General features: G+C 49.8%; 1 protein-coding gene across 1 annotated transcript; it reads left to right on the top strand.

Moving 5' to 3' along the window:
• Positions 1-7,714: 7,714 nt before the first annotated feature.
• LOC119275225 (transcription factor NIGTH1-like) lies at positions 7,715-10,451 on the top strand. Its single transcript, XM_037556030.1, has 4 exons — positions 7,715-8,481; positions 8,576-9,190; positions 9,333-9,409; positions 9,581-10,451. The coding sequence occupies exons 1-4, from the start codon at positions 8,241-8,243 to the stop codon at positions 10,064-10,066; spliced, it is 1,419 nt and encodes a 472-aa protein (XP_037411927.1). The 5' UTR covers positions 7,715-8,240; the 3' UTR covers positions 10,067-10,451.
• Positions 10,452-13,374: the final 2,923 nt, after the last annotated feature.

The following is a 13,374-nucleotide window of genomic DNA, read 5'->3' as shown; positions in this document are numbered from 1 at the left end:
AAAAATAGTGAAAAAAGCCAAAAAAAATGCACCTAGTAAATTCTTCAAACACTTTGCGTGCGGAGGAGGTGAGAGCCTTGGCCTGCGAGGTTGAAGCGATGCCAAGGCTAGGGGTGGACGACAGGGCTTTGAGCTGGAAGATTCTCCTGAAACCGTGCTCGCCGGTCGCTCGCCAAGTTCGTCGTGGCCGAATTGCCTTGTTTGGAATTTCGCCAGCCTTGCTGTGATTTTGACGCCGCCTAGCTCCTCCGTGGCTGATTTGCGTCATATTCGTTATTTGCTAGGTCCATTTTGGAACAACAAGCTCGACGGTTGGTTTTTTCATCCACGGGCTCAAAGTGGCGACGCCAGGGATATGTGTCAATTCCGGTGACGATGACGAGCGGCGGGCGAATCGAAGTGCGGGATGGCGGCGGAGGCTACTACATGTGGACGCCGGAGGTAACACCAACGTCAATGCAGTGCCAGCGGGGGGAGATGGCCGGCGCGGGCGCGGATCGAAATTATCCTGAGAAGTGGTTGTGGCCGAGTATATTTGAGGGCCAGCCAACGCGGGACTTATAATTTTTGAAGAGTTACACCGGATAAGGGTTTGTCAGGTTGAAATCCACAAATTTAAAAATATAAGGAGTTAAAGTTTTTTAAAGAATCAGCTAGCATGCTCTAAATGTTGCTAAACAGACTGTCAAACGTCAGCTTAAAATGTGTTCAGGACCTTTCCTGAACACGTCGACTCTTTGTTTGCATGCATAAAAGATACATAATTTATTTTGCGGTTAAAAGAAGATATTTAAGTTTGTAATTTCATGGGTGGGTACATAGGTAGGTATGTACGTCTTCAAGCTTAGGATGCATGCATGTGGTATACGTAAGTACCATACTAGCTAATGTTCGTACAGATAGAGAATCCCGGGAAAAGGCAGGGATTGGAGTCTTGTACCTGAAGACTGCCCCAGGAAAGCGACCAACCCTAATTATTGCACAGGGAATTCGATGCACCATCCAAATACTCTCACACACACCTTTCTCCCCCCCCCCCTCTCACTCTCTCTCTCTACCCCTGGTAGTATCATACAAGCTGTGTGTATGGGAATAGAGAGATCTAGACAGAGAGAGAGAGAGAGAGAGAGAGAGAGAGAGAGAGAGAGAGAGAGAGGAATCTTCTTAGCTTCCTGCCCACTTCCTCAAAAAGCTAGGAGTAGTAGCAGCAGGGGAGATTCTCACTCACACCGCTCTCTTTCTCTCTCTAAAGCACACCCCATGTCTCCTCCCTTTTGTCCTTCTTTGTGTGTGCTGTATGTTGATACCCTCCAAAGCCTAAGATATTCCTTGCTTCACCCATGCTAATATATTCCCTTGTGAATGCAAAGTGCACCGCCAGTGCCAGTACGTGGTAGTTCTTGAGGCATATACACACATGTGTTCTTGCACACACAAACTGCTAATATGAGCCATGGTAGTGAGAAAGAAGAAGGGGAGGAGCTTGTGTGTGAAGGGATGCGCCACCCTTTTCAAAGCAAAGAGGGAAGAATCTTTGCATATCTTTGAGGGCTTGAAGTTGTGTGTGGAGTATATGCTTTAGCACCCCTTTTACCATTTCCTCTCCGTTGATTAATCATGCAGGAATCATTCACTGGAACCCCAGAAAACAAAAGGTGGCCACTGTGTGTGCGAGCATCTCTGCATGATATGGTTTCTTTGGACGTGATAAATTAGGTTTATGATGAATTTGCTTGCCTCCTTTTGGTTTTTGTTAGTGCAAGTAGCAGAGGATGATGTGATTCCCATCCCGGCTAGCTAGGTATATCTGGTGATTATCCCTTCGTGTGCGTGTCTGAAACCATTCAATATTGTTAATGGTAAAGGTAAAAATATTCTTCAAGACACCTTGCTGGTTCTCTCTTGGACTTGCAAGGTTCTCTTTGGACTACTTTGAGGCGGTCACCTTTAATTCTTTTGAATCGGGAGCACCGAGAGAAACTAAGCTAACTTCCTGTGGGTGATGGGTTGATTCCCTGCCGTAAAAACGATTGTAAAGTTTAACCTATCACAAAAATGAGGCATCCATGTGAAAAGATTGACCAAGGAAAATACATCCATGTGGCGCTGGATGGGTGGTCAGACTTTCAGCATGACAAGACATAGCCAACAAACCAAAGGTTCCTAGATTTTCATGCATGTAAGATGTCCAGAGATGTTTGATAAGAGGGTGCTGCATGTATATGCTACTTTCAAGGACGTACGTATATGCTAGGTTCATTTGATCTTCCTATTAAGATGGTAGCTGGACAAGGAGAGAGAGAGTGAGACTCACTGTATGTTACGGCCCACCCTGCCACTGCTATGAAGAGCCCAGCGGGAGACGAGGCCCAGGAACCAGGCAAGAGGGTGAGAAGGCCCAGCGAGCGCTACCCAGCCCACAAGTGGGTGACCTAGGCTACTTATCGGGAGGAGTCTCTGGAGGAAGGCAGGCAGGATTTAGTTGGCAATTCTTCGGCGGCGGCGGCTTCCTTCCCCTCCCCCTCTCTTTAGAACCCTAGTTACTTCAGATTTGGTGTAGTTCCGAGACAATCTTGTATTAGATCCACTGAGAGCGTAACATTTTGGTAATCAGAGCCTTCTTCCACCACTCCACCAATCGATCGAACCTGGCGGGGCGTTTTCCCTCGATCATCCAGACGAGAAGCGGCAAGGCCATCACCATGGAAGAGCACAGCAAGGCGCTGGCCGATCTGACGGCGGCTATCGCCGCGATGACGGCGAAGATCGACGACATCCATCCGGTCGTCCTCGAGTTCCAAGGATGGAGACCGACGATCAAGCAATCAGTCGAGGATCTGCGAGCGGAGATGGGCGATCTGCGCGCGCAACTGCGGGACAAGGGCAAGGCGACGGATACCGCCGTGCCGTTGCGCGCTCCTCCACCAACAGGCCCTTCGCAAGCGCCGTCACAGCACCAGCCGCCCCTGCTCCTTCAACCACCTCCGATCCGGCTGGTGGATCTGCCGCCAATTCCCGGTCATGTGGCGGACGAGCCCTTCCATCGGGTGGGGGAGCCACTACCGGCTGCGGGTGGCGACGGCCACGGGCCAATGGGCCACGGCAGGGCTACCATCCACCGGGGGATGTCAGCGGGGGAGCACACCCCGAGGGCGCCTCCGTTCACGGGTACGCACAATTCTCAGTTTCCATTCGGGGAGAGTTCATTCTTTGGGGAGTGCAACTATCACAGATTTCCACCACCACCGCGTTTCGATTTTCCGCTGTTCGACGGGGATGGCCCTCGAGCTTGGCGGCTGAAATGCGAGGCGTATTCAGAGTGTGTACCCTTAGCCCGGATACATGGGTGAGCTGCGCCGCGATGTACTTCATCGACGGGGCTTTATCTTGGTTGCAATCTACCAAGGCTCACATGATATACACTGATTGGGGCACTTTTGCCGAAGCGGTCTGTGTGCAGTCCGGGCGCGAGGAATTCCAGTCCCTCTTGCATCAGTTTAACAGGCTGCGACAGAGTGGCTCGGTGGCTGAGTACGCCGAAAAATTTACCCAGTTCATGCATAACCTTACAGCACACCATGAGTCTTGGGAGCCCTCATACTTTGTCACGCATTTCATCGATGGGTTACAAAAAGAAATTCGAGCAGCTGTGGTTTTACATCGACCAAAATCTCTCGATACTGCCGTCGACCTTGCTTGTTTGCAGGAAGAAGTACTGGAGGCGATGCGCCGCGAGGACAAACGGGAGGAGCGGCGCTACTCAGCGCCCGCTACGTCGCGAGCGGTGCCCCGGACGGCGCTGCCCCTTCCACCGCCACCAACCACCGCGCCACCCAAGCAGCCGGTCACATCGGAAGCGCGCAGTACCGATCGCCGTGCGGTGGAGGCAGCACACCTACCACCACCGGAGGACAAGATGGCGACGCTGCGAGCGTACCGCCGGGCGCGCGGCCTCTGTTTCACCTGCGGCGAGCGGTGGGGGCGCAAGCATCGCTGCGGATCGACAGTGCAGCTTCACGTGGTGGAAGAACTGTTGGACATGATGCGCAGCGAACCTGGTCTCAGTGGTGAAGAAACGTCCGGCGAAGCCACGCCAAGTGAACAAGAAGCTGATTGTTGTGTCATCTCCAAGGAGGCAATGGAGGGCGCTGAATCCCCTACTACCATGAGACTCCATGGGTGGGTTCAGGACCGCGAGGTACTCATGTTGGTGGACTCAGGCTCTTCTCACAGCTTCGTCAGTGAGACTCTGGCAGATCATTTGCAAGGGGTGCAGCAGGCTCAGAGCGCCATAACGGTGCGGGTTGCAAATGGAGGTGTGATGCGCAGCGACAAGGAACTACCAGACTGTCAATGGCATACTCAAGGGGTGACCTTTACTACCAACCTCCGAGTGCTTCCTCTGGGCAGTTATGACATCCTTCTAGGGATCGACTGGTTGGAGCAGCACAGCCCGATGAAAGTGCACTGGAAGGAGAAAACCATGAGTTTTGATTATGTGGGGAAGCGGGTACACTTGCAAGGGGCTCGAGCGGATACCACTCAGTGCCAACAGCTGTCCAGCAAGGAGTTAGACGCGCTGCTGCAGCGTGCCAGGGTTGCACGGGTGGTGCACTTGTGTGCCATGGGAACGGAAGAGATCCAGGCCACTGAATTACCAGTTCCTCCAGCCATTTCCGACCTTCTGCAAGAGTATAACCACCTGTTTGCTGAGCCGAGCGGCTTGCCGCCACGACGCGCTTTCGACCACACCATACCTCTGCTACCTGGAGCGCGCCCGGTCAACATCCGACCATACCGCTATAGCTCGGCGCAGAAGGATGAGATTGAAAGACAGGTGGCAGACATGTTGGCGCAAGGAATTATCTACCCAGCACCAGTCCGTTTGCTTCACCAGTTCTGCTGGTACAGAAAAAAGACCTAACATGGCGTTTTTGCGTGGATTATCGGCACCTCAACGCAGTGACAGTTAAGAACCGGTTCCCTCTACCGGTGATCGATGAGCTCCTGGATGAACTTGCGGGGTCCAAGTTTTTCACCACCTTAGACCTGCGGTCGGGGTACCATCAAATTCGTATGAAGCCTGAGGATGAGCACAAAACTGCCTTCAAAACCCACCACGGCCACTTCGAGTTCCGGGTTCTTTCCTATGGACTGACAGGCGGTCCGGCGACTTTTCAAGGGGGAATGAACATTGTTCTAGCACCAGTCAACCGGAAAGGAGTCCTGGTTTTCATTGATGACATCCTGATTCACAACGACACCCTGGAACGACACATCCAGCTCATGCAGCAAGTGTTCCAGCTACTTAACGAACACCAACTGAAGATCAAATTGAGTAAGTGTTCATTTGCCAGAACCAGTCTCACCTATCTGGGGCACGAAATCAGTGCAGAAGGAGTAAGGACCGACGACAAGAATGTGGCTGCAGTTCAGAAGTGGCCAACCCCGACAAATGTCAAAGAGGTACGCGGGTTCCTTGGATTAGCAGGCTACTACCGCAAGTTCGTCAAGAACTTTGGCATCATCAGCTGGCCACTCACGGATCTGCTCAAGAATAACACGGTTTTTCGGTGGACTGAGCTCGAAGCCGCAGCGTTCCAAGAGCTCAAAACTGCACTAGTCACTGCTCCGGTGTTAGCCCTACCGGATTTCTCGAAGCCGTTTGAGCTTGAAACAGATGCCTCGGACCGGGGCATTGGAGCAGTGTTGCGCCAAGGTAACCATCCAGTGGCGTTCCTCAGCAAAGCTTTGGGTCCCAAGAACCGTGCCTTGTCCACCTACGAAAAAGAAGGCCTGGCAATCCTTATGGCAGTGGAGCAATGGCGTATTTATCTGCAGAGTGACGAGTTTGTGATCCATACAGACCAACGCAGCCTGGTGCACCTTGAAGATCAGCGCTTGGCTACACCCTGGCAGCAGAAGATTATGGCGAAGCTGCTGGGTTTGCGCTACAGGATTGTGTACAAACGGGGAGAAGACAACCGAGTGGCAGATGCCCTGTCACGTCGACCCGGGCCACTGCAAGGGGACCTGGCCACAGTTACCGTGGCAGTGCCGATCTGGTTTGAAGCAGTGCAGCAAGGGTACAACACTGACCCAGCAGCTCAAAAGTTGTTTGCACGTCTAGCTACTGAACCCAATGGCCACGACGGATTCCTTCTTCAGAACGGCATCATCAAACACAATGGGCGCGTGTGGCTCGGGAACAACGTGCCCCTGCAGAAACAAGTCTTGACATCCTTACACTCCGGCGCGATCGGCGGTCACTCAGGGTTCAATGCCACCTACCGTCGAGTCCGCCGGCTGTTCACTTGGCCGGGCATGAAGCAACACGTGAAACTGCTGGTGGAAGAATGTCAGGTTTGCAAGCAAGCAAAACCCGAACGGGTCCGTTACCCAGGACTGCTGGAACCCCTACCCGTGCCCAAGCAAGCTTGGGAGCTTATCACCATGGATTTCGTTGAAGGGCTGCCGCAGTCGTCGCGATACAACAGCATCATGGTGGTCGTGGACAAGTTCTCGCGGTACGCACATTTCATCCCATTGTCGCACCCCTTTACGGCGTTTCAAGTTGCCCTTGAATTCGTCAACAACATATACAAGCTTCACGGATTGCCGGAGGCCATCGTCTCGGATCGAGACCCAATTTTCACCAGTACCATGTGGAAGGAACTGTTCAGGTTGACTCACACGGAACTGCGCATGAGCACGGCACGGCACCCCCAAACCGACGGGCAGTCCGAGCGAGTAAACCAATGCTTGGAGACATACTTACGCTGCTTTGTGCACGCCTGTCCGTCCAAGTGGTCTGCATGGTTGGCTCTCGCAGAGTTCTGGTACAACACCTCACCGCATTCAGCCTTGGGAACTTCTCCGTTTGAAGCGCTGTACGGTCACGGCCCTCGGCATTTTGGCATTCTAGACCCGATGGCATGCGCTGCACCGGACCTTCAGGATTGGCTTCAGGATCGAGCCCAGGTGGAGGCGCTGCTACGGCAACATCTGCTTCGTGCACAGCAGCAAATGAAAGAATCTGCGGACAAGCGGCGATCAGATCGAGCATTTGAAGTGGGCGACTGGGTGTTCCTCAAGATCCAGCCCTACTTACAACGCTCCCTGGCCACCAGAACTAACCAGAAACTGTCTTTCAAATACTTTGGCCCCTTTCAGGTGATTCAGCGGGTGGGTTCGGTGGCGTACAAGCTCCAGCTTCTGGACAAGTGCTCCATACACCCCGTCTTCCACGTCTCTCAATTACGGTGCGCCTTACCACCAGCTGAGAAGGCCCTCGAAGACCTACCCACGGCCGCTGCGCCAAGCCCTGAGCCAGTGGAGATCCTGGCCAGCCGGCAACGTCTCCGAGGCACGACCCCAGTGCAGCAAGTGCTGGTGAGGTGGACTGATCAGCCAGCCTCATTGGCAACCTGGGAGGAACGGGACGAGTTGCATCGACACTACCCTGAAGCTCCAGCTTGGGGACAAGCTGATTCTCAAGATGGGGGGGATGTTACGGCCCACCCTGCCACTGCTATGAAGAGCCCAGCGGGAGACGAGGCCCAGGAACCAGGCAAGAGGGTGAGAAGGCCCAGCGAGCGCTACCCAGCCCACAAGTGGGTGACCTAGGCTACTTATCGGGAGGAGTCTCTGGAGGAAGGCAGGCAGGATTTAGTTGGCAATTCTTCGGCGGCAGCGGCTTCCTTCCCCTCCCCCTCTCTTTAGAACCCTAGTTACTTCAGATTTGGTGTAGTTCCGAGACAATCTTGTATTAGATCCACTGAGAGCGTAACACTGTACATACAGTACAAAGACCAAAAACCACATGACCCCAGCTGTGTCATGCGTGGTCGCCTTGCTACGGCTATATCCTACTGCACCACCTTGTGGTACATGAAACCTCCTGCATGCATGCATGCATGCAGAGGATTAGCTTTTGGCCCCTTTGATCTTTGCAAGAAGTTACCATGCCCTTGGCTTTATCCCTCTAGTCTAGTCTGCAGTTCTGGTGGTCTACAGTACCTAGATCAAAGTATCAAACACACACATACATACAGGGAGAAACTTTTCCTTTTCACCCCCTCTAAATCCGACTTTATTCTCTCTACCCTCCCAGAAATCACCCTTAAAAACAAGCCGATTCCACCCCGATCCCCCCATCCACACACACACCCCTGATATCTAAGCAGGAGTAATATACTGGAGCTTCCCTAGCACCTCACTAGCTGCACCACTTCACACACATGGATTCCTCGCCGTCTGACCTAACCCTAGACTACACGCCCAGCGGCAACGGCGCGGCGTCTGCCGGCGGCGGCTACCCGAAGCAGGCGTCGCCGGTCGTGGACCACCACCATCATCTCTCGGCGGAGCAGGCGACGACGCAGAAGCTGCAGGAGTTCCTGGCCCGCCTCGACGACGAGCGGCTCAAGATCGACGCCTTCAAGCGCGAGCTCCCGCTCTGCATGCAGCTCCTCAACCAAGGTAATTAACGTGCCGAACTGCCCATGCATGTGTGCTTACGTGGAAGGCGATGGAGCTCTGCCTGACTGAATAATCTATGTGTGGGTGGGTGCAGCTATGGAGGCGTACAGGCAGCAGCTGGAGGCGTGCCAGATGGGGAGCCATGGCGGCGCGGCGGCGAGGGCGCCGCTGGTGCTCGAGGAGTTCATACCGCTGAAGAACATCGGGATCGACGCGGCGGAGAAGGCGGCCGGGAACGCGCCGTCGGAGAAGGCGAACTGGATGGTGTCGGCGCAGCTGTGGAACGGGCCGGCTGCGGGAGACGCGGCGGCCAAGGGCCCGCAGACTCCCAAGGAGCGCTCGGAGCACCCGCTGGACACGAGCCCCATGCTGGGCGGGCTCGACGGCGGCAGCGGCAACGGCGTCGGCGCCTTCCTCCCGTTCACCAAGGAGAAGGCCTGTATGGCGGAGAGTGCGGCGCTGCCGGAGCTCGGGCTCGCGCCCGCGGAGAAGGACCGGGAGGCTGACAGAAAGCCGTACCACGACGACGGCGGCAGCAACGGCACTGTAGTCTCGCGGAGAGACGTCGGTGCACCACCGACGTCTACGGCGCCGGAAGGGCAGTCGGTGCCGCCCGCTCCGCAGACGAACCGGAAGGCCCGGCGGTGCTGGTCGCCGGAGCTGCACCGCCGCTTCGTCAATGCCCTTCAAATCCTGGGCGGCGCTCAAGGTATTCACACAGACGTCCTCATGTAATGATCTACTGTAGTAACTATTTGGATGCATCAAATTAACCTGCTGAGTCTGAATGAATTACGTGTGTGCCCAAGACAAATTCTAAATCTCTTTTGTTGTTTGCAAATTGATTAAAGTGGCGACCCCGAAGCAGATCCGCGAGCTCATGAAGGTGGATGGATTGACCAATGATGAGGTGAAAAGCCATCTCCAGGTAATTATAATCTCATCATCACGCATCTTGCATTCTCTATTCGTACGTTCCAGTAATTATGCATGCTGCTGCTTTAATTATGAGTAGAACGATTAACTGATTATTATATGAACACATGACACATGGGTGCGTGTGTATCTAAATTGAAGTTTTTGTTTGTGTTGCGAGCAGAAGTACAGGTTGCACACGCGACGGCCGATGCCGGCGCCGACGGCGCCGCCTGCGGGGGCGCCGCAGCTGGTGGTTCTTGGGGGCATATGGATGCCGCCGGACTACGCGGCGCAGGGGGCTGGACCGACCGCCATCTACGGGGCGCACCCGGCGACGCAGGCGCACTACACGGCGGCGGTGTCGGCGCAGGAGTACTACCAGAACGCAGCCGCGGCCGCCCACCACGGCCACCACATGCAGCACCACCAGGCGGCCTCCATGGTGCACCACCGCGCGGTGGCACCTACGCCACCGCAGACCGCCTACAAGGTGCACCCGGTGTCGGCAGCAGGGTCCCAGGGGTCGTCGGAGGGCCGGCGTAGCAGCGGCGGCGGCAGGGAGAGGTCGGAGAGCATCGAGGAGGAGGGCGAGGAGCGGGAGGACGAGGAGGACGAGGACGAGGACGGCATGGCGGCCAACGGCGACGCCGAGCAGATCAACTACTAATTAAACGGATCAATTAAGTAGCGCGCGCACCAATTAGCTAGTAGCCCCTAATTAAGAAGTTGGTATAACGAGATTGTTTTCTGTCCGGAAAGTGATTTTTTGGCGCGGAGAACGGAAGCCGGTCTCTGGCTTGAGTGGAGCAGCGGGAGCCTGAGATTGTCTCATTCGTGATGTGATCGATATACGGATGGATTTGTGAGGCCTTTTCTCTCCTTCTTTTTTCTTCCCCTTCCTCTTTTGGGCTTTGTTTTTGTGCTAGCAAATAATTTGGTAAATATTTCATGATGGAAATATATGACTAGCTTTGTAAACTTGGTTGGAGGGGAAAATAATACTCCCTCCGTTCCTAAATAATTGTCTTTCTAAAGATTTCAACAAGTGACTACATACGGAGCAAAATGAGTGAATCTACGCTCTAAAATATGTCTACATACATCCGTATGTTGTAGTCCATTTGAGATGGCTAGAAAGACAACTATTTGGGAACAGAGGGAGTAATTATTAAGGAGATCAGTGTACTGAGCTTTAGGGCTGTGTTTGTTCCTTGATTTTAAAGTTCAATAAACGGTGTGAATTGTCAGTAAGCAATAGTGGAAGACCATTTCTTTTAAGTGCTGAATAATTGATTCCAGAATTTCTCTGGTTTGTGTAATAACCTGTCTCAGTATTTTTACCTCTCGGGTGGATGTTCTCCTGATATCCAAAGTGAATTCCTTTCACTTTAAAAAAGATGAACTTTTACTCTGTTTGCACCAAAGTTTACAAAGATGGATGATATAACACTATAACTTGTTGCATATAAATACAGAAATTCAACAAATTTCACATCATTTTGTAACTGGAAATGTACATTTCGCTTGTTTGATGGACCCATATGTTTGTATCCAAAAAATACGCGAGAGAAGTGTCTGCAGTTTTTATTCCACGGACAAAAAATATTTCAAACATTTTACAAATTTCTAGTTTCTTACTAGAGTAATAACTTGTTTTTTTCTTCATCCAAACAAATTAACTTTCATGATTAAAGTTTTTTTAAAGGGGCACCTTCCCACGGTAAGGCAAATGTAGTCTCGCACAAAACCCAAACTTCTCCGGATAAACTATGCGATGCAGTCACTATGCGATGCAACAATCTAGAACCATCTGTCAGCATCCCGGGAAAAAACTAGAAGAATTAAAAGAGCAGGGTTTTAGGATTATATTTTGAGAACAATTTCCTTTAGTACTTTTTTTTGCACCACAAGACTTGCCCTTTTTTTTAGACAAACTTGCGTTTTCTTAGAACTTCGTGGCTGACTGGCATGTTGGTAAGGAGAGTGCCTCTGTAGGGCGTTAAGCGCTAAACTTGGGGCGCCGCTATACGAGTCCTTCTAATTGGCGCCTTTAGCACCGGTCGGGAGAAGTTTCAAAAGAAAAAAAAAACACCGGTCGGGAGATGTCGCGCTCATGCGCCAGCTTAGCGGGCCGCGGCCCATAGCGCTCTCCCGGTTTGCTCGCTTCGTTCGACTCACTGGGCCACCGACAATTGACAGCGAGGAGTTGACTAGTGAAGTGGCACCCAACATTGAATTTCGGACCACATGACTTAGAAAAAAAGAGTTACAAATTTTGCAAAAAGATCACGATTGAAAAAGATTCATCGATTTTAAAAACAGTTCGTCAAATTTGGAAAAAAGATCATCCGTTTGGGGAAAAAAGTTCAGCAATTTTATGAAGTTCACCGATTTTGAAGAAAGTTCAAAATTCTTGAAAGAAAATGTGTAAATGTTGAACAAAAGTTCAAATTTTTGGAATAAAAGCATTGATTTATAAGAAATCATTATGAAGAAAAATTCCTCAATTTGGAAAAAAGTTCACAGGTTTTAAAAAAGTTCATCAATTTTGAAAAATAAATCATGGAGAAAACACGACCAAAAAACCATAAAAAGTTCGTGCAAAAGAATTTGAAAAAGAAATCAAGAATATTGGAATGGAAAGAGAAAGCAGAGCAAAAAAAAGAAAATAAGGAAAAAAAACGACCAAAAACCTAGCTAAAAACGGAAGGGGAAAAACGCACAAAAACCTTCTATTTTTTCTTCTTATTTTATTTCGCCATTTTTTCTTTTCTGATTTCTTCTTTTTATTTTATTAATATTGAAAATTTTATAAATATATACAATACAAAAATTGGCTTCATCTATAAAAAATCATACTATTTAAAAATGTGAAACATCTATAAAAATGTTTCTAATACATACTAAAAATAGGTCATCAAGAACATTTTTCATCCTAGACAAGTCATCTGCTACAGGATTTTCAGCTCCTTTTCTTTCAACAATATGTAGATCAAACCCTTGTAGTAAAAAAACCACCTAATCTGTCTAGGTTTAGCATATTTATTTTTCATAAGATATTTAAGCAGCATAATCGGTGCGAATGGTTACTTTAGAATCAACTATATAAAGTCTGAATTTATCACATGCAAACACAACTGCTAAAAATTATTTTTCAATGGTAGCATAATTCTTTTAAGCACTATCTAGAATCTTACTAGCATAGTGAATAACATTCAATTTTGTATCAACTTTTTATCCTAGAACAACACCAATAGCATAATCACTAGCGTCACACATTATTTCAAAGGATAGGTTCCAATTAGAGGGTCGAACAATAGGTGCATAAATTAAGGCTTTCTTAAGTATTTCGAAGTCTTCTACACAATCATCATAAAAACAAATGAAACATCTTTTTGCAAAAGATTAGTAAGAGGCTTAGAGAGAAGTCTTTAATGAGCCTTCTATAAAAACCAGTATGACCTAGGAAACTTCTATACCTTTAATATCTTTAGGAGATGGCATTCTCTCAACTGCATCAATTTTAACATTATCTATCTCAATACCTCTTTTAGAATCTTATGCCCAAGTACTATTACTTCATTCACCATAAAATGGCACTTCTCCCAGTTCAAGACAAGACTGATCTCTTCATATCTCTGCAAAACTCGGTCAAGGTTGCTTAAGCAATCATCAAAAGAGGTTTCATAAACGAACAAATCATCCATGAATACCTCACCAATTTTCTCATAGAGATCAGAGAATATAGCAGTCATACATCTTTGAAAAGTAAGAAGTGCATTGCATAAACCAAAAGACATACGTCTATAAGCATCAGGTCCAAAAGGAAAAGTAAAAGTAGTTTTTATTGATCTTCTTGTGATACAACTATTTGAGAAAAACCAGAATATCCATCTAGGAAGCAAAAGTGTGTATGCTTAGATAATCTTTCTAACATCTGATCAATAAAAGGCAAAGTGTAATGATATTTTCTAG

The sequence above is a fragment of the Triticum dicoccoides genome, chromosome 3B, assembly GCF_002162155.2.
Source record: "Triticum dicoccoides isolate Atlit2015 ecotype Zavitan chromosome 3B, WEW_v2.0, whole genome shotgun sequence".
Lineage (NCBI taxonomy): Eukaryota > Viridiplantae > Streptophyta > Magnoliopsida > Poales > Poaceae > Triticum > Triticum dicoccoides.
This window is presented reverse-complemented; position numbering and strand designations above follow the sequence as displayed.